Source organism: Serinus canaria, chromosome 25 (genome assembly GCF_022539315.1).
Source record: "Serinus canaria isolate serCan28SL12 chromosome 25, serCan2020, whole genome shotgun sequence".
In the NCBI taxonomy this organism is placed as follows: Eukaryota; Metazoa; Chordata; class Aves; order Passeriformes; family Fringillidae; genus Serinus; species Serinus canaria.
In genome coordinates this window covers 12,770,917-12,791,015 of record NC_066338.1, presented here as the reverse complement: position 1 = coordinate 12,791,015, position 20,099 = coordinate 12,770,917, and the positions used below count along the sequence as shown (strand labels likewise).

At 52.6% G+C, this 20,099-nt stretch overlaps 2 protein-coding genes across 2 annotated transcripts; both read right to left on the bottom strand.

Moving 5' to 3' along the window:
• Nucleotides 1–1,524: 1,524 nt before the first annotated feature.
• On the bottom strand, nt 1,525–18,810 carry SETDB1 (SET domain bifurcated histone lysine methyltransferase 1). The gene is given in 24 exon segments (XM_050984655.1): nt 1,525–2,172; nt 2,586–2,674; nt 4,188–4,402; nt 5,128–5,300; nt 5,782–5,925; nt 6,021–6,043; nt 6,527–6,820; nt 6,822–7,153; nt 8,064–8,233; nt 8,511–8,627; nt 9,007–9,455; nt 9,835–9,976; nt 10,550–10,708; nt 12,853–12,973; nt 13,435–13,612; nt 13,969–14,159; nt 14,433–14,506; nt 15,431–15,632; nt 15,916–16,086; nt 16,374–16,473; nt 16,594–16,631; nt 17,247–17,413; nt 18,219–18,441; nt 18,697–18,810. Coding segments are annotated over 23 exon segments (3,879 nt in total). The 5' UTR covers nt 18,431–18,441; nt 18,697–18,810; the 3' UTR covers nt 1,525–2,054.
• Nucleotides 18,811–19,554: 744 nt separating this feature from the next.
• CTXND2 (cortexin domain containing 2) lies at nt 19,555–19,921 on the bottom strand. The gene has a single exon (XM_050984654.1). The coding sequence runs from the start codon at nt 19,726–19,728 to the stop codon at nt 19,555–19,557; it is 174 nt and encodes a 57-aa protein (XP_050840611.1). The 5' UTR covers nt 19,729–19,921.
• Between the last annotated feature and the right edge of the window lie 178 nt (nt 19,922–20,099).

Genomic DNA, 20,099 nt, shown 5'->3' with positions numbered 1-20,099 from the left:
GGCCAAAGAGCTCGGCCCCAGCCCCTCGCCGGGCTCTGTGTTATTCCGACTTTCCCAACCATTCCTTCACCGGGGGGAGGGGGAAAATCCCCCTTCCCCTGAGCTGTGCCCGGCTGGAAAAGCCGGCTCAGCCCCTGCTCACCGAACTGGGAGGGAGGAGCAGGGAATTCCTGGGTGTTCCGGTGCCTAAATGATGGGATGACACTATGGAAGTACTTGGGGGAAGGAAGTTGAGGGGTTGAGTCACTCCTTGTGTCTCACAGAGTTTAATCCTCTCATTTCTCTTCGGTAAATGGATTTTTGAGTCTCTCCCTCTCCGTGGCCTCTCCCAGCTATAACAGGACAAATTTCCAACTTGATTTTTTTCCTTTTTCCTTTTCTTTCTATTTATTTGGAAGACAGAAGGAGCCGGGCTTGGCTCTGTCTCCTGCATCCTTTGGGATGCTGTGAGACCTCCCAGCACGGAGGGGTGGGAGGGAAAAGGACCATTAACCAATGTCAGACCAAAACATGTTTTGTTGTTCTTGTTTTTTTGGTTGGTTTTTTTTTTTTTTTTAATAAATAAAAGGTTAAATATATTAAAAGTTAAAAAAACTAATAAACTTGGGTAAAAAAAAATTACAGGATTTGGGCATATTCTGTGAGTGGCACAGTGTCCCTAGGGTGGGGGGGTTATTTTGGCATAGATCCCTCAGGCAGTGCTAAAAATGGGCAGAGTTAAGGGTTTTTATGGGTTTTTTTCCTCCTAAAAGTTCTCCAAATCTTCAGGCCCAGGCTGGAGAGTGGGTTTGGGTTCCCTGAGGAGCTGCAGCCCCACTGGGATGACAAAGCCTCCATTCAGGTGGACTCTCAGGATGGAACTGGAGCTCCAGGAGGCCCCAGGAAAGTTTTATTTTACAAAGAAAGAAAAAAAAAAAGGTTATTTAGCAGGATAAAACCCAACAAGCCTCCCTTGTGCAGGGCTGCTGTTGGTTATGGGGGGCTGGGATGGTTGGAATCAGCTCCAGCACCTCCCAGACTGGACTTTTCCACGTCAATAATGTGAGATTTGATCCCACTTTGTCAAACCTCACCTCTTTCATCCTGTTCTCAGGGTGTTCTTTTAAACCCTTTGGATCTGCCCTGGTGCCTTTTCTCCTTCCCTCCACCCCAAACAAAAAAGAAACCCAAACCTGGAACTGGTGCCCCTCCCTCCCTCCCCTGCCCAGGTACCCTGGGGCTCTCCCCAGCTTGGGGCTCTCTGTGACATTCTGGGAGGGTTGGAGATGGAGAGAGGCACCAGATCTCCTTCCTCAAGAAAATCCCAACCCCTTCCTCTGTAATTTTCCCAAGTGGAAGGGTTTAAGGAGTGTTTGTTTTGAGGCAAGGTGAAAGAAAGGTGAAAATGTGGGAGCTCCTTATCCCTTTGCCTGGGCCCATCCACCTCTGGCATTTTTCCTGCAAACCCCATGGCAAGAAGGATGATGGCAGCAGCTCAACTCTGCTTTGTCAGGGCTCTCTGCTGTGTCTCAAGGTCAGGGTAGGTTGTTTTTAATAGAAAAATGCACTTTTATTGCTTTTTAGCAACTAAAAGATTCTTTACAGCTCACAGGTGAAGACAGATACTTACTTTTTGTTTTGTTTCACTTGAATTCTATAAATCCTGATTGGTCCAGTCTTCCAGGGATTCTTCCCACCATCCTCCCTCCCACTTTCAAGGCCTCAGTCCCAACTGGGAAGCACTTCCTGGGAATACTGGGCAAGTGCTTGCTGCTGGAAAAATGAGGTTTGTGCCTTAAATTTGGTGGGAAGATGGCAGAGAGCAGGAAAAGCTCATTCCTTGAAGGGAACGTTGTCTTGTGGGATAATTGGAGCCTCTGGAAGGTGGGAGAAGCCCAGGGGGTGGGAATCCCCCCCCAGCACAGCCCAAATCCATTCCTGCTCTGTGTTCATCTGTGATTTTCCAGCTAAAGGGGAGAACTGAGAACTTCTGGAGAAGAAACTTCACCCTCACTGAGGGAAAGTGAGCACCAGGCCTCTGGAGAAGGGGGAGCTGCTGGGAGGGAGGGGCTGGCTCAGAGCAGCCGGCCCCGGCAGTCGATGGCCCCGCAGCAGCACAGCAGCTCCTTCCCCTCCACGCTGCCAACCTCGTAGTTGTAATCCCAGGTCAGCTCCGTGCCAGCTCGGATCCTCCTGGGAAGGAAAAAACCCACACAGGATGGGTGAGGAGGGTGCTCCAGGAAAGAGGAGAAAGGATGGGATGGGGGTGAGGCAGCCAGGGAGAAAGGGATAAAGTTCTCTGATGAATCTTTGTTGTGAGGATTCACTGCAGGAGCAGAGAGGCACACGGCAGGGGTTCACCAGGACTCAAAGATTTGGGAGTGAAACAAGAAGGGAAATTGGCTGCTCCATGCATCTGAAACTGGTGGAAATCACAGCAGGATCTCCAGCACAAGAGAGAGGATTTCACCTTCCACCAAGGTTTCCTCTGCACAGGAACGATGAAAAATTGGGAATGGGTTTCCAGGAGCAGGGAACAGCCAGCCCTGGCCATGGAGCCAGATCCCACCAAAGCCCAGGAATTCTCAGCCCCTCCCAGGACTCACTTGCTGGCAAAGAAGGCGACCCAAGGGAAGCGAAGGTCGTGGGTGTCCACGAAGACGTTCTGCACGAAGAGGTTTGGGGTGCAGCTGTGCTGTAATGGCAACAGAGAAGAGCCTGAGCTGCTGCCCAGGCAGGGAGGCCGAGCTGCCAGCACTGAACAGAGCCTTTATAAACAAGCAGCATTCCTGGTCTGCCCGCCACATCCAGCGGAATCCTGCTGGAACAGGCTGCACGCCCGGGCTGAGTCATAAGATCCACACTCAAAGGTAACGGGCTCTGGAAGGACTGACAGGGCCATTCCTGCTCCCACCAGGCTGCAGCAGCTGGTTTTTCACTCAGGAAGGTGCATCATCCTCCCAAACCTCCTCCTTCCCCACTTCTCCCTAGCCTTGGGGAGGAGCAGCCCCACTGAGCAGATGGCTCAGCCCTGAGGTGTGCCTGTAAATGCTCATTTTATCTTTGATACCTACCACCAAAGGCAAACATCCAGTCAAGAGGACTGTTTAAAACAAAATCCTCACTGCAATTGTATTTATTTTTATGCTGAAACTGTAATTACTGCTTCATTGTCATATTTCTCTTTCTTCCTAATGAAATAAGGGTGAAGTGTGGTGTTACATTTTAGTTTGCTCTGTCTCACCCCTCACAAATGCTTATTCCAAGCCTGTGACCCTCCCCTGAAGTATCATGGATCTGCAATCCCACTGGCCCAAGTTTTATTCTGTGCCCACTCTGAATCTCCCTGTTAAGCTGTGTGGGGAGACCACAGAGTCTCTTGTAGCCCTTTGCTCTCTCTTGGCCCTTCTCTCCCTCTCCCTTCCCCAATGTCCTAGGGTGATGTTATGATGCTTGTATGCCCATTCCTGTGTTCTGTTTATGCTGGATATTATGTTCTGTGCCTCCAGGACTGGCTCTGAAGAAGGAAAGTTTTGTTTTGGTTTTGTTGTCAGCCTGCTCACCCACAGCTGGTGGGACACAGAGAAGGGGCAGTACATAGTGCTGCTTTTGCTTTCTGCTTGGCTCTTGCTTCTGCTCCTGCTCATTAATTAGTTTAGCTCAGCAGTCTGAATTTTTCCCTGGACTGTTTTTCCTTTCCCTTTTTGGACCCACTCGAACCTGCTCTGGACTGGGACCTGGGAAACACCAGGAGTTTGCACCTTGTGGCTGCAGCAGTCATCCCCAGTGCCAGAGGGACTGATAACAGAGCAACCACCCCAGGAGAGACTTTCTGAATTTGTCAGATGGGACCTTTTTAGAGCAGTGACAGAGTGTTGTCACCTGGTATTGTTTGAGGGGTGCTGTGCCTGTTAAACAAACAGGTTCTTTCCACTTCTCTTCAAGGAATCCTTCCTGAACCAGCTGGAGGGAGGGGCTGTGTGGGCTTTGCTATCTGGAGGAGCCCCCTTTGGAGGCTTTCTCCCAGATTTGCCCTAAACCAGGACACCCCCTTCTCCCTCAAAAACCAGCTGCTCCCAGGGGTGAGACCCTCATCTAACCACCACCCTCAAAATCCACCTGGAGTCTCCTTTCCTACCACCAAACACACAGCTCGGGGGGCCTGCAGGGGATCTCCCAGAGCAGCTGCCCCAAGGCCAGTGACTCACGTTGAGGTAGCGGCCCAGGTTGCCCTCGAGCTTGGCGTCGATGATGTAGCAGTTCTCCTCGCCGTCGTAGAACTGCCGCGTGCTGCGCCGCACCGGCCCCGCGCTCTCGCCCTTGTCGGCCGCCGCCAGCGGCGTGGATTTGATGGCGATGCCGTGGGTGGATTTCAGGGCGAAACCTCGGGTGGATTTCACAGCCACCTGTCTCTTCACGGGACCTGCTGGGAGATGGGGTTGTCCAGCAGTGCTGTCCCCCCTGAGCCTGAGGCTGCTCCACTCAGAGGTGACAGAGCCCAAACATCGCTCTCGGCTGTCACGGACGTGTTTTATAAAAATTCCTGCCGTAGGATTTTTCTCCTGAGAAGCTGAGAGGCCTCAGAAATGAAATGTAAACAAGAATTATCTGCTGCTGTGGAATGCAACAGGGGCATCTTTGATTGGTCTCATGTGGTTGTTTTTAATTAATGGCCAATCGCAGTCCGGCTGTCTCAGACTCTCTGGTCAGTCAAGAGATTTTATTATCATTCTATACCTTTCTGGTGAAATTCTTTCTTCTATTCTTTTAGTATACTTTTAATATATCATTTTATTTTCATTTAATATATATCATAAAATAATAAATCAGCCTTCTGAAACATGGAGTCAAATTCTCATCTCTTCCCTTGTAGGGTTGCCTGCAAATTCAACACCTGGGATCAACCCAGCCCAGCCTGCAGACCCACTGATGCTTCTTCTTACAATACCCAAAAATATCTGCTTTAAGGAGCAGATTTTGCAGTTTTCTCTTGCTAAACACATGGGGAAGGTTTCAATCTTCCTGGAACTGGCAGGACAACTTCCTGGAGCTCAAGGACACAGCAGGAGCAGCTGCTACGGCCTCACGAGCCCTTCCTGGTGCTTTCCAACCAAAACTTCTCACCTCAGCCCTGCTCTCCCCCCTCACCTGACCCAGATGATGGATTTTTCTTGTCCTCCCCTTCCTCCTCCTCGGATCCTGAGGAAATGGTCTGGATGTCGTCGCTGTCATTGGCTGTGCCCGGGGCCTGCCCTGCCCTGTGCTCCTCCTCGCTGTCGGTGCTGCTCGACACCATCAGCACATTCTGGGAACAGGAACAGCTCCTGGAGTGCATCCCAGCCTCCCTTTTGCCCAGGAATATGGTGCTCTCCTCCAGCTCACCCCTCTGTTCCCACCCTTTGGAAGGGGATCCCCCCTCAGGGCACCACATCCCCACAGGTCAGTGTTAGGAACACCTGTGGGGTTTTGATAAGTTCTGCTTGAGATCCTGGAGCTTTAGGGGCTCAAAAGGAAGGGAGAAGTCCCCAAAAAGCAAGGATAGTTCACCAGGCTGGCTTCCTCCAGATTGGTTCTGCCAAACAAAGGTCCCAGGTGTGCAAACCAAGGTGCCAAATCAAATCCCACAATCTCCTCAATTTTGATTGTTCAGATCCCCAAAATCCAAAGGAAACCGACTGCCCTCCAGGAAATCACAGCTACAACCACAAACCCTGTGCTCAACTTGGAACCAAAGGCAGAATAGAATCCCCAATAAGGTTGAAGAAGGGTTTGGGGGAAGCCCCTCCAGCCCAGGGGTCCCACTCACCTCTGAGGGTGGGCGGTGGGGCCAGGGATCGCCGGCGGCTCTGCAGCAGCACCGTGCCACTGACGGGCCTGCGGATCCCCTCCAGCCTGGGAGGGCAGGGGTTGTAGCCATACCTCCTTCCCAGGCTGCTCAGCCTGCAGGGACAGGACAAGAGCAGGTCACACCTGGATCCCCAGGCCAAGTGGAAATTGTGCCACGGGACAGGAAAAAAATGATTTAAGGAATCTTACCCAGAATTTTGGTTGATTCTTCAGGTTCCTGCAGAGGGGAGAAGCACAGATGATTGGAATCTCTCCCTTCTCAAGCACTCTCCAGCCTTTCTGTGGAATTGTTCCCCAAAATGCCAGCCCAGGAGGGAGATGCTGCCTGTCCCCACACTCAATGTGACACCCAGCATGGAGATGCCCCTCCCTGGAGGACTCCAAGGGCTCTCCCTGGAGCAGGGGGTGGACAGGGACCATCTCCATGTCCCTGCTGTCCCCAGCCATGTCCGTCAGGTCCCCAGGCAGGAGGATGTTCAGCTCTGCTCACATCAAGTGACTTCTGCAGCCTCTTGTGTCACAAACTCTCTCCCTGAGGGGAAAAGCACCTCCCTGTCCCACCAGAGAAGCCAGGGGAGCTGAGCACAGGGACATCCAACAGCCCCACGCTTCCCCTGGATGTGCTCCATGGGGAGAAAAGCCACTGGAGCAGGAGCACCTCCCTGCCTTTAACTCTCCCATTCCCTCATCTCTCCCTCACCTCCTTCTTGGGTGCCTTTGCCTCTCCATTCAGATCTCCTGGAAGTGTGGAAGCACAGCCCTTCTCCCTCTCCGCAGTCATCTCCATCTTCACAGCCTTGGTTTCCCCCCCTTCACCCACCCTGAAGGACGAGGCGCCATCGCTGTCGTGCAAGCTCTCAGCCACGCTGTTGGAGCTCAACCACGAGGCCACTTTGTTCTTGGAGATCTCCTCAGACACGGGCAGCTTGCAGGGAGGGGCCGTGGGGGGCTCCTCGTGGCCGAGGGGCCGCGTCAGCCCCGAGTCCTTGGAGGACCGTCTCCGAGGAGCCGTGGTCGCGTTGGCCGCGCGTCTGCCGGCGCGTGGCGTAGCTGCGCAGCACCGAGCTGGTGTTGAAGTTCTCGTCCTTGCAGAAGTTGTCATCGGAGCTGTCCTCGTTGGATTCCTCCAGCTCCTCCGTGCCCGTGTTCTCCTCGTCGTCGTCGTCGTCCTTGAGGTCCACGCCGCTGTTGTCCGAGGAGCACTTGGCGTCGCTCTCGTAGCCCTCCTTGAAGTTCTCCACGCTCTCGATGTGGTCCAGGTTGGCAAAGTACTCATCACCCATCTCCAGCCCCTCTTTGTCAGCGAAGTCATCTGTCAGGATTTTCCCTGGGAGGGCAGAAAATGAAAGGAGAGTTTTCTCTTTTATCCTTTCCAAAGCTCACTGAGGAGAAAACAGGGGTGACACCGCTTGATTCCAAAGGTGGGCTGGGAAATGACAACATAACCCCTTTTCTTGATGTAACAAAACCCTGAAGTTTGTGGCTGAGCTAAAATCAAGATTTTCAGCCTAGAAATCTCTACAGAGCAGCTCAAGCAGAGCCTTGGAAGGGCTGGAAGAGCAGAGAGGCAGCAGCTCTGGCTGTGTCTGTGGGTGGCTCCATTCCAGAGCCAACGCAACCCCAGAGCAACTCCTGCATCTCGTGGGCTGTGCCAGGCCTGGCCGGTTTGCTGAGCACAGGAAGCAAGGCTGGGGTTGGGCCACCTCAAGGACAGCCTGGGGGACATCTTGTGACACTGGCACTGCCACCACAAGGGTTCTTGCAGCATTGGGCAAGTTCATCAGCTCAGCTTTCACCTGCCAATCCCCAAAACGGGCATGGGAGGAGCTTTACACCCCTTCTGCTGCACTTTGGAATCATTGAGGTTGGAAGAGCTTCTGAATCCTACTGTTCCTCCCAGCACTGCCAAGGCCACCACTGAGCCTTGTCCCCAGGTGCCACATCCACGTGCTTTTGAGCACTTCCAGGCACAGTGACTCTACCACCTCCCTGGGCAGCCTGACCACCCTTCTCAGGAGAAATTTTCCTGAATGTGCAACTTAAACCTCCCCAGGATACTGGAGAGGGCCAAAAGGTCCCACCTGAGCCTCCTTTTCTCCAGGATGAGCCCGCTCAGCTTCCTCAGGAATTCTCCAGACCTTTCTCCCTGTGCTCCAACCCCTTCCCCAGCTCCATTCCCATCTCTGGCCACCCCTCTTTCCACAGCAGAGTTTTCCACGTGCCAGGTGAGCTCCCACCTGCGTAGATGCAGACAAAGGAGCCCTTGGCGATGTCATCGAGGCAGCGAATGCCCCAACCTTTGTTCTGGGTCTTGAAGAGCTGCAGCCGCACCTGGAGGCCGTGCTGGACCAGGCGGTTGGTGCACATGTTCACGTTGCACTTGCACCTCTTGTTGCACTCATAAACGCTGGAAGAAAGGAGAAGGATGACAACTTTCAGGATGAAGAAACATCCCAAAGTCCGTGGCTGTTGGCAGTGCTGGGATTATGCACAGAGATCCCAGAGGATCAAGCTTGGAGCAAGCCATGTTCTGGATGATCCTCAAGGCCCCTTCCAACCCAAACCATTCCACAGCTGGCAGAAGAACCAAGAGCAGAGGCAGGAGGTCACATCTGCACTGGGATACCCAGGATCAATTCCCTCTCAATGGATCTGGGGCTGGTGCCTGTGAGGGCTCTGCTCACCCTGTTGGAAGACATTCCTCCAGCCGCTTGTGCTGGTAGCCTGAGTTGGGGTTGATTTGCCCTCCTGGCGTGCAGCCACTGGCCTGGATGGTCAGCTGGTGACAGGCACACTTGGATCTGCAAGGAGACACAGGAAAACCCATGAGATCAGTCTGGAGACAGGAAAATAAATCACATCTTTAGGCAGAGATAGGCACAAAGGGTTTGACTTGGAATCAAACCAAGAGAAACAGTTTGATTCCACTCCATTCCAAGAGAAGTTGTGGATTTCTCATGCCTGGAAGTGTCCAAGGCCAGGTTGGACGGGGCTTGGAGCAACCTGGGATAGCAGAAGGCGTCCGTGCCCATGTCAGGAGTGAACTGGATGACTTTTAATGTCCCTCCCAACCCTGCAACGGACTGACCCGCATGGTTTAAACCCCAGAGCGGACCCACCTTGGGGTGTTCCCTCACACAGTCCCCAGTGCTCTCCCCTCACCCAGGAGCAGTCACCTACTTGTCCCTGCAGCCATCCTTGCAGTCACATCCCACGAGGAACTCCCAGCTGGTGTTGATGTACACCCCTTTCCCGGGGATCCTCTCCTTGCTGTAGGCCACCTGCGGCGGCGGCGTGTTGTCGATCTCGTTGACGCACGACAGGGGCACGTCCTCCTTGCCCTTGGTGATATCGGCGATGTAGTAGTAAGGCTTGTAGGGCTGGAACTTGCGATCCACCAGCACGTAGGGATCCAGGCAGAACATCTCCAGGAACAAGAAGTCGCAGTCCGTCTCGAAGAGGTAGCGCTCGATCTCGTGCATGGAGCGCAGGCAGAGCCCGCAGGGCGTTTTGTAGAGCACGTGGAAGCCCATCTTGCGGTTGACGCGGCGCCGCGCCGTCATGCGGCGGAAGTCGTAGAGCAGCGGGATGAGCAGCGGGTTGCGGCTGCGGTACTGGTCGCTGCGCACCTGTCACAGACATGTCTTATGAGAAATCATCCTCCCCTTAGCATTTTCCTCCTGAGAAGCTGAGAGACCTCAGGAATAAAATGTAAACAATGATTATCTGCTGCTGGGGAGTGCAACAGCAATCTGTGATTGGTCTCATGTGGCTGTTTCTAATTAATGGCCAATCACAGCCTGGCTGTCTCCGACCATCTCAGTCAGTCTGAGCCTTTGTTATTAATTTCCTTTTCTATTCTTAGCTAGCCTTCTGAAAAAATCCTTTCTTGTATTCTTTTAGGATAGTTTTAATGTAATAGATATCATAAAATAATCAATCAAGCCTTCTGAACTTTCTCGTCTCTTCCCTCGTCCCGGGACCCTGTGCGATCACCGTGACACTCACCGGCCGCACCCGCGCCAGGCAGGCGTAGCTGCACACGTGGGGAAGGTAGAAGAGTTTCTCCAGAGGGGCTCTGTAGGATGGCTCGTTGGGAACACGGTCCATCATCCCGTGGAAGGGCTGAGAGGGGACGCTGCTGGGGATGCTGCGGGGAGAGATGGGGTGCTCGGGTCAGGAAGGATGTTGAGATGCTTGAGGAGGGTAACAAGGCTTGTGTCTCCTTGTTTGGAACACAAGGCCTGTGAGGAATGTTTGAAGGAGCTGGGGGTGTTTAGCCTGGAGAAGAGGAGGCTTTGAGGTGACCTTATGTCAGAACCCAGGAAACTCCTCTGGCTGCTCTGGAGGACTCCAGACCCTGCCAAGGAGCTCAGAGACCAAGACCCCTGTGCCCTTGATTTTGACCCATAGGAAAACAATTCCCAACCTTTATATGAAGAATTACAAGCCAAAAGAGTTTAAGGTAGAATAACAGTGAATTTATCACAGGGTGATAAAAAAAAATCCAAAGGAAATCGACTGCCTTCCAGGATATCACAGCTACTGGGCAGTGCTGGGGGGACTCCATGAACTCAGAGCCTTTTCCAGCCTCAGTGATTCCATCACTCCACATTTGAGCTGCTGAATCCCCACCAGAAACCCACCAGCACACTCAGGCCCCACGTGTGTCCCAACATCCCAGATGGACTCACGGATGTGTCCCACCCAGAGCTCTGCTCACCGGTGCTGCGGGGCTGGGAGGGCTCTCCCAGCTGCTGGGGTGTCCCCGAGGACAGGGGAGGATGGGGACGAGTGGCCGGAGCCCACGGAGCCAGGACGGAAGGAAGTGCTTTTCTTGGCCACCTGCTTTCTGCCCTGGGCCAGCTGGGTGTCCGAGCATCTGCAGGAGGGAAGAAGAAGCTGATTTGGAGCATGGAAAAATAAAATAACACTGGGAATTAAAGTAACACTGCCCCACGGAATTCAGAAACCCAGGAGAATCCCAGCAGTGGCTTTTTTCCCTAATAAGAGTGAAAATCAGTCCATTTCTGGCTATTTCTGCTACAGCAATCCCACAACCACTCCGAATTTCAGAACTCAGCTGCAGCTCCAAGTGACTTCTGATTCTGAAATGAGGCAAGGGTAACAAGGATGGCCAAGGCCTTAATCCCAGGAAGCTGGACAAACCAGGCCATGAAGAAACTCCTGGGTCAGCAGAAACCAGCTTCTAGAAGCTCAACCAGGCCTGAGTAGGAGGAACAAATCCAGAGGATTCTCTTGCAAGGACTAAGGAACAAGACAAGATTGTGCAAGGGAATGTAATAACATCCCTGATGAAAGAGCTAGTAAGGGCTCTAAAAAACCAGGTTCTCAACCCATTTCAGGGGTTTTCAATCAACTGCAGGTTTCCAAACCATTCCAGAAAGTTTTCAACCCATTTAAATCAATAAAACAAAAAATTACCACAAACCAGCTGCTGAAGAGGAAAAACTGTGAAGTTATTGGGGTGAAAGGGAGGAGACAAAGAGAGCAGGAAGGGATGAGGGTTTCTGCCAACAGCTGCCTGAAAGCAAAGTGTTCAAACACATCTCAAAAAGAGCAAGAGGAAAAATGGGCTTAAACCAGTCAGAAGTGGTGAAAAACGCCAGAAAAACTTGAAAGAAGGGGGAGAAACCCAGGCTTTCCTCAGAGGAAACAAGACACCAGAGTGAGGAGACTGTTCTTAGTTTTAATAATCTGAAATCCAAGTGTTTGAACCCCACAGAATTCCTGGGACCAGCATGGACACAGCCAGGCCTGGCTGCCTCCTCCCCCTGGTCAGGGGCAGTTGGGATTTAAGGGCAGGGAAGCAGCTGCACAAAAACCACGTCCTAAAGCCAAGCCCAAGAGGGGAAAAATTCCTTGTAAAGCACGGCAAGACCTGAATGGGAAAGGATTTGGTGATGGCACATGGGGCTGCAGGTCCAGCTTGGTTGTCTTTGTGTTGTGACACTGCCCATGGTCCCAGGGGTCCCAGTCCCAGCCCAGCTCTTCCCTGCACACGGGGGACCTGCAGGGGTGGGGGCCCAGCTGTGCATTCCAGGACCTCCTCCAGCATCCAGGATCTCTCTGGAACTATGGAAAAGGTGATTTTCTTGTGGCTTCTACTCCCAAATCCTGGTCAGACCAGCAGAGAGGGAGCATTTCCAGGGGTAAAATGGGTTATATTGCACTGCTGATTGGAGAGGAGCCTCCATGACCCCCAGCTGGGGCAGGTGGGGTTTGAGCTGCTGCTACACCTGGAAAGCCTGTGGGGAGTAAAGATTGACCTCCTGCACAGGCTGCTCACATCTGGGACATGTCCTGTCTCCCTGGTGCCCCAGCAGCAGGGCACAGGCAGAGCAGAAAACGTGCTGGCACGGGGCCAGGCGCCCGTAAATCCGGATGGGAAATCCACAGTGCTGGCAAAAATGAACTGGGAGAGCCTCTCCCTCCCCTAAAAAGTCCCCGAGCACATTCCCAGGTTCCCTGGTGTCCTCCAACACACTCCCTTCATCACCAAGCCGAGTTCCTCCTTCCTCCAGGCCTCCTTCAGCCTGCAGCTCCGGGAATGTCCCCCTTGGGCCCCTGGCAGCGGCTTGGCCGTGGATTGCTCCGTGCCCACCGGGACCGACCACTGATCCCGAACTCCCAGCGAGGTCAGCGAGCAGGTCAGTCCGAGTGGAGGGACACAAGGCAGCCGGGGGCCAGCGCCTGGATCGTGACACGAGGGAGCAATTCAGATTGTGGGAAGAGAAAGAGCAAAGGTCTCATTTGGAAAGGCAAGTGCGAAGCTTTAGCCCTGAGGAGGAATATTTGGCTCAGGGAGTTGTTGGCTCTCAGCTCCCGCCCCCAGTGATTCATCCAGCAGCTTTAGCTAAAAGTTTTTCCCCAAAATTCTGGCTAAAGCCATGGAGGACACACCTGCACCTGAGGATTCGTCTGCACAGAAAAGGTGGTGCCTGAGAGAGCTGAGTGCTGGAGAGAAGCAGAGGTGGAAGGTGCTGGAGGTGGCTTGGTACTTACTCCATCTCTGCAGGCTGAGGAGACGTGGGACGTGCAGCTGGCTCTGGAGTCTTGTACTGGGGACCAGCTCCTGCTAAATCCTGGGTGTACTGGACCACAGGGCCCTTGCTCCTCACAGCACCTGGTGGGGAAGGTAAAAAATCAGAGAGTCAACAGGAGAAATCCCTAATGTTATCTCAAGTTGGATGTATGGGCCCCAAGACACTGACTTGTTCCTGGAAGGAACCAGAACAGAGGGATTTAGGATTAATGGTGGATCATCACCGAGTTTGGAGCACAACAACTCCCCCAAAAATTCTGATCACTTCACCCAAGTGCAGTTTGGTTCTGTGGCATTATTCCAGGAGAAAAATCCCACTGGAAATTTAAATCTCCTATGCCAGAGGACAAAAACCCTGGAAATCTAAATCTCCTGTGCCAGGGGAAGACTTGCTGGAAATCTGAAATCTCCTGTCAGAAGAAAGAATAAAACCAAAACCTAGAAACCTGAAATCTCCTGAATTCTGCTAAAAAACCCACCAAACCCAAACCACCCTGCAGTTAAATCCCAGGATCTAAATGAAACCAAAAGATGCCACCAACCAACGTTGGGACGAGTCCTGGTTTGCCCACTTTGCTTCTTTTCCTGGGTGGAAGCTGTGGAAGCTTTCATGCTGAACATGGGCTCGAGGCGTGTGGAACCTCTGTAAATCCACTCACAACGTTTGTCCTCGTGTGGGAAGGAGAAGGAAACACTTGCAGTTCCCATGGGAAGAGCTTCCTGGAGTGAGACACAGAGAGAGCACAAGGAGACAAGAATGAGGATTGACAAACAGCAGTCAGAACAGACAATAAATTGTCAAATCCAATTATTTGAAATCTCTAATCAGGTACTAGGGAAAATTTCTTCCTGGAAAGAAAGAAAGGGTGTTCATGTCCTGGCAGGGTGACCAGGGCAGTGGTGGAGTTACTATCCCTGGAACTGTCCAAAAGCCCCTGTGGATGTGGCACTTGGTTAAGGGCCTCAGACTCCAGAAGTTCTTCCAACCTCAACATTTCCATGATTAGCAAGGAAAACAGAATTGATAGATCTCCAGCCTTCAAATTCAATCCTAATGGGAGAAGAGAAATTCCTACCAGGAAAAGGATTTTCACCAGACTTCCATCCACTTCTTCCACTCTGGATTTCCACCAGGTGCCTTCCCACTCAGTTTTGATCAGCTGCCCGTTCTTCAGCAGTACCATGGGCCGGTTGGGGTAGGCAGTGATGTATTCCTCAATGAAATCCCGACAGGAAACATCCTCAATGTCTTCCCAGGCTTTTTTCACTGTTTGGAAAGGGACACAAGGGAGAAAGGGAATAGGAAAAAAGAGAGAGAACATTGAATTTTTTTTTTTTTTAAGATATCCCAGGTACATTTTTCCTAAGGTCAATCAAGGGGTGATCCCAAGGGCTGGAATGTTGCTGGTGGGACATCCTGAAACCACCTTGGCACTAAACCAGGATTTCAGGTGTCTTCAGGCTCAGCACCACTAGGGACACAGCCGTTTTTGGACCTTCCCAAAAGCTCTGCAGGCCAGGAGGGCCAGGGATCACTCACGTGGCCGGCAGACCGGGTACAGCTCCCACTCCTTCACGTAGGACGCGTAGCCGTCGTCGAAGAAGATCAGGAACCTGGAAAACAAACAGGAATTAGGAATGGGAGCTGAAGAAAACACTTCTCACACCATGGAATGGAAGTGGAGAACCTCTCCTGCTCCTCCTGGAGACAGCACAGTCTTGGATGAGGACACAATGAAGAGCTCCAAACGCTCCCTGTGCTCCCCATGGCTGCTCAAAGAGGACAATTCCTAGCCAGGCCATTTTCCTCTGCTCCAAATCCCCTCTGTGCCCCAGGAAAGGGAGATAAAGGAAGAGAAAATGTTTCATGGCTGCTGGTTTCTGCAGGGAAGATGGATAAGGCACCCACTGAGTGCCTCTGAGTAAGGGCTCCAAGTCCTGGAGCTGTACAAAAGCTGCAGGAGGAGGGATCAGCATCACAACCAGGAGAAAAGTTGCAATTTGAGTATCAAATTCAGTTCATTTTCAGTCAAAACACAAATTAAACACAAATTAGATAAAATCCAGCACAATTTACATCAGACCAGGGGGATGAAATCCTTTATCAATCACTTCAGGAAAACCCCAAACCTTTATTTTAATAGATCAGAGCAGCCTTGCCCTTTTTTTTATTCCCCAAAAAGCTGCTCCAAACCTGGTCTTTCTCCTCCTGAAGAGCTTTGGCATCACCACTGCCTCTCTGCCCTCCCAGGGCTCCTATTTCCTCCTGTTTCATGCCTCAAGCAGCCCAGACTCAACATTTGGGTGATAATTTGAATAAATTAGCAGATCTAATTTCTGACTCAGGGCCATGAGCAAGAGTGGAAGCTCCACCCTGAGATAAGAAAGATGAAGAAAGTAAGAATGGCATTCCTGGGAAGGGCTCAATTCAGCACCTGAAGGGTATCCAAATAAACCTTTTATTTTTTGCCTAAAACAAACAAAAAAACCCAAAAAAAACCAGAGATGGAGGGGGTGACCACGGGAAATATGGAATACCTGTCTTTATTCTTGACATTGGGGGTCTCAGCCACGATCCCAGCATAGAGCCACATCTGATTGCCATCCTTGTACCTGGCCACCACCCTCCTGCCCACGTGGTGCCTCTCAGCAGATGGGTGGTAATCGTAGGCAATGTGGTTGCCCGAGAGCAAACTCTTCCCTTTGTTATCAAATTTCACTTTGTATTTCTTGCCAGCACCTGGAAATACATTTTAAGGCAAACAGGAGATAAATCAAGGGGAAAATAAACAAAAGCCACGTGATTTCACAGCAGAATTCCAACGCTCTGGGTCACTCTGAGATCCTTTATTCAGAATGAACTCAGAATTCATTTCAAAGCCTTTCAGGATTTAATTTGGAATTTGAAGCAGTGGAGGTGTGCTGCTCCCACAATCCCTTCCAGGTGACATCAGGTGCTGTGAGACCTTTTAATCCAGGTTTCCCACCCAAAATCCCAGGAGAGCCCCATGCATGGCACATACCAACTGTCTGGATGGCAATCAACGTCCCCTTGTGCCACGTCTTGGTTCTTTTTTTCCCCAAAATCCTCATGCCCACTTTGAGGTCCCCATCAGTGTTGAGATCATTGCTAGGGGCTGCAGGGACAGTGATGGGCTGGGCAGTGCCAGGAGGTTCCTGAGGGGGTTGTGCATCTACCAAGGGACAACAGCAGAAAGTCAGTTCTAAATCACCCAAAGCACAGTTCTGGAAGAAAAATTCCTGCTTTTCTTCCCCTCAGCCAGCCCAAGTGCCTCTTTTTAACTGAAAGAAAACAGCTTGAAAAAAAAAGCAGGAATTCAGAACCAATACACCCTAAATTAAAATAGCAGTTTGGGATCAATAAATATGAATGGAGATCTCCAGCAGGGACAGCAGATCATTGTTTTCCCATTTTGGGAAGCAAAGGCTCAGGGCACAGAGCCCCTGGAAACTCCCACACCTTTCTGTGCTTCCTGCAAGTTGGTTTTCTTGTTTACAGCATCCATGAATTTTGCAACATCCCGGGCAGATTTCCTCATGGCAGCCATTGCTTCCCTCAGCTGGAGGAAAGAAAAAGGAAACACAGAAAAACTTTTGGTTTTTTTGCACCTAATACAATGATGTGTTCTCAGGAAAGCCCCACATGAGGAAACATCTCTAGCCAGGGCATCCCCACTCACCAGACTCTGATCCCTGGAGATTCTGGGAGTGCTGCTGCCTGTGAGTGAAGAGAAAACAGTGGTTTAAAACCTTTTTTTTTTTTTTTTTTTGTGGAAAAAATCCATCCTAATTCAATCACAGAGGGCAGAGGGAACAGGGAAAAGTGTCCATCCCAAATCCCTGCCAGGAAATCCAGCTAGACAAGGCTTTTCCTCATGAGGGATCATTTCATGGGGACAACAGCGAGGCAGGTGGGAAAAGGGTGAAATCCCAGTCTGGGACTCCAGGAATTCTAGGATTCCAGGAGTTCTGGGACACAAACAGGACCTGGCAGATGCTCCCCTTGAGTGGTTTAAAACCTTTTTTTTTTTTTTTTTTGTGGAAAAAATCCATCTTAATTAAATCACAGAGAGCAGAGGGAACAGGGGAAAGTGCCCATTCCAAATCCATGCCCAGACAAGGCTTTTCCTCAGCCACCTTCCCTCATGTGGGATCATTTCATGGAGACAACAGCGAGGGAAGTGGGAGAAGGGTGAAATCCCAGTCTGGGACTCCAGGAATCCCAGGATTCCAGGAACTGTGGGACACAAACAGGATCTGGCAGATGGTGCCCTCGAGCTAAGAGCATTCCCTTATCCCCACCCTTCCCCTGGCCCTGCTGGGGACACTGAACTGCGTTTCCAGCCTGAGTCCACGCTCATGACATCGTCATCCTCCTCGTCGGGGATCTCGATCACTTCCGTGGCTGTTGGAGCCTCGTCCTCCGAGCTGCTCTCCCGGTACTGCAGGCCCATCATGGAGTACAGCTCCTTGGCCAGCATCTCACACTTGTCCATGGCCCTGGGGGAGGGAAACCAGCTGTGCCTCCTGAATTCCACAGGAATTGAGCGCTGAGGGAGCGTAAGAGACGGTCTGGAGTTTCCTTCATGAGCCTCACAAGGGCCCTGAAGAGCCCTGACAGGAGCCCTGGCCTGGCTGAGGGGGACGTTTCCTGGATGTTGTGCCAAGTGATTGTTGCTGTGCTTTCACTGCTTCATACAGGTTCTGAGGAATGGTGGCTTGTCCTGACACGCCTGCACCTGCCCCACAAGTTCTGACAAGAGGTGCCTTGGCCTTGCACACCCATCCCTGCCTCACAGACCAGGGGGTCTCAACACAGTGGCCCAGGAATCTTCCCCACCCTTTGGCCCCCTTGCTTTAGATTGAGACTGTATAAACTGGAACTTTCTGACATGACTTTGGTGAAACCCCCATGGATGAAGGCAAATCTAGACCATGAGGATTCTCTCTCATTGGTACCTATATTCCCCTTCCCCTCTTTCCCTTTCTATCCTTTATTTCCTTTTCTGATCCATCTATCACATTTGCTGCTGGCCCTCAATAAAGGTGCATTTGTTGTGATTAAACTGACAGTCCCTGCTGTTTGTCTTTTGCACTTTTGGGATTTGGAAATGAACCACTGCTTGCCCTAGCAGATCGTGACAGGAAGCTCTGAGCCAGCTGACAGAAATGTCCACAGGAAGGGTCTGAAGGCTTGGGCCAAAGCTGCCAGTGTGCCTCATTAACCAGCCAACCCATGGGTCTGCCCTGAAGGGAATGGAGCAGCCCCCCACATCCCCCTCCTCACAATTCCATGCCCACACACCTCACAGCATCATCAATGAGCTGGTCAACGTGGGCCACCTCCTCTTCCTTGTGCCTCATGCACTGCTCCAGCTCCTCCAGCTGCTGCTTCCACTGCCTCACCCACTCGGAATTCTCCACTTCTTTGTCGATGATCTCCCGCAGCTCCTCCATGGAGATTCCCAACTCCTCCATCACCTCCTGCTCCAGCTCCTTGATGTCCTGGCAATCCATCTCTGCTGCACCTGAGGAAGGTGAGGTGAGGAAGCAGAAGTTGGAGAGGGAGATCATGGCAGCTCCCTCACCTTTCCCACCTTCCCCTGCCCCGATGTCCCCTCACAGTCCCGCCAAGTCCCCTCACAGCCCCGCCAGGTCCCCTCAATGTCCCCCACACCGGGTCCCCCTCATCCTCTCCCAGCCCTGTCCGTCCAGCCCACCCGCTCACAGACCCTCACAGGCCCTCCCGTTGCCCTCAGCCCCGGCCGCCCCTCCTCACTCACCGCCGCCGGTTCCGGGGAACCGGAGCAGAACCGGAGCAGAGCCCGGCGCGGCCGCCGCGTGACGTCACTTCCTGCGCGCGCCGCCCGCCCGTGGCGCCCCCTGGCGGACCCGGGATGAGGGGGGGGCGGTGAGGAGAAATCCCAGAAATTCGGGAATAAATGAAATAAATGAATTCCTCTGGAAATCGGGGGATAAATCCCTCGGGAATCGGCAATTCGGGGAACTGACCGCTGTCCCCGGGAGCTGCCGTGTACGGCCGGCCCCGTTTAGGTTGTAAACAGCGGGAAAGCCGCGGTTCCTTCCTGAGGCGGCCGCGGGCCGTTCCTGAGGCGGCCGCGGAGCCCCGGGACTGTTCGGGGCCGTTGGAGTCGTTACCGAACCCCTCCAGAACGATCCTTTAACCGCCACCCCGGAGGGGTTTGAAACACGGAGGGGCAATGGGGGGAATTGGGGGGAAATGGGGAGCAGTGGGGAGAAATGGGGGAAATTGGGAGGAATGGGGAGCAATGGGGGAAATGGGACAAAATGGAGGAAATGGGGGAAATTGGGAGTAATGGGGGAGTTGGGGGAAATTGGGAGCAATGGGGAAATGGGGGGACATAGGGGAAATCAGTAGGGGAAATTGGAGAAATGGGGGAAATTAGGAGCAATAGGGGAAATGGGGGGAATGGGGAGCAATGGGGGAAATGGGGAGCAATGGGAGAAATGGGGGTGCTGGAGGAAAGGGAGACCCACTAAGGATGAGGGTGCCAGGGCTACCAGCAGCTCTGAGTTAATGGGAGCCCGGATGGTTCTGCTGGGGCTGGGGCTCGTTGAAACACCCTGCGGGGTTTGGGGGTCCCAGAGGGGTTTTGGGGTCAGTTGATGGGTTCCTCCTCCCAGGTGGAGGTGGGAATGGCGCTGTAGGGATCCACCACGAGCCGGGCGCAGCGCACGGTCATGGCCAGGAGGAAGAGCCCCAGCAGCACCACGAAGGCCGTGGCCACGGCTTTGTCCACGTCCATGGCGGGTGGCACCGTGGGGGTCTCCATGCAGGGACCCTCAGGTGTGTCTGTCACAGCTCCAGAGACCCTCAGGTGTGTCTGTCACAGCTCCAGGGACCCTCAGTGGGTGTTCCTTGGCTCCAGGGACCCTCAGGTGTGTCTGTCACAGCTCCAGGGACTCTCAGGTGGGTTTTCCTTGGCTCCAGGGACCCTCAGGTGTGTCTGTCACAGCTCCAGGGACCCTCAGGTGGGTGTCCCTTGGCTCCAGGGACCTTCAGGTATCTATTTGCCAGCTCCAGGGACCCTCAAGTGGGTTTTCCTTGGCTCCAGGGACCCTCAGGTGTCTCTTTCCCAGCTCCAGAGGCTCCTCAGGTGTCTCTTCCTGGCTCCAGGGGACCTTAGATGTCTCTTTCCCAGAT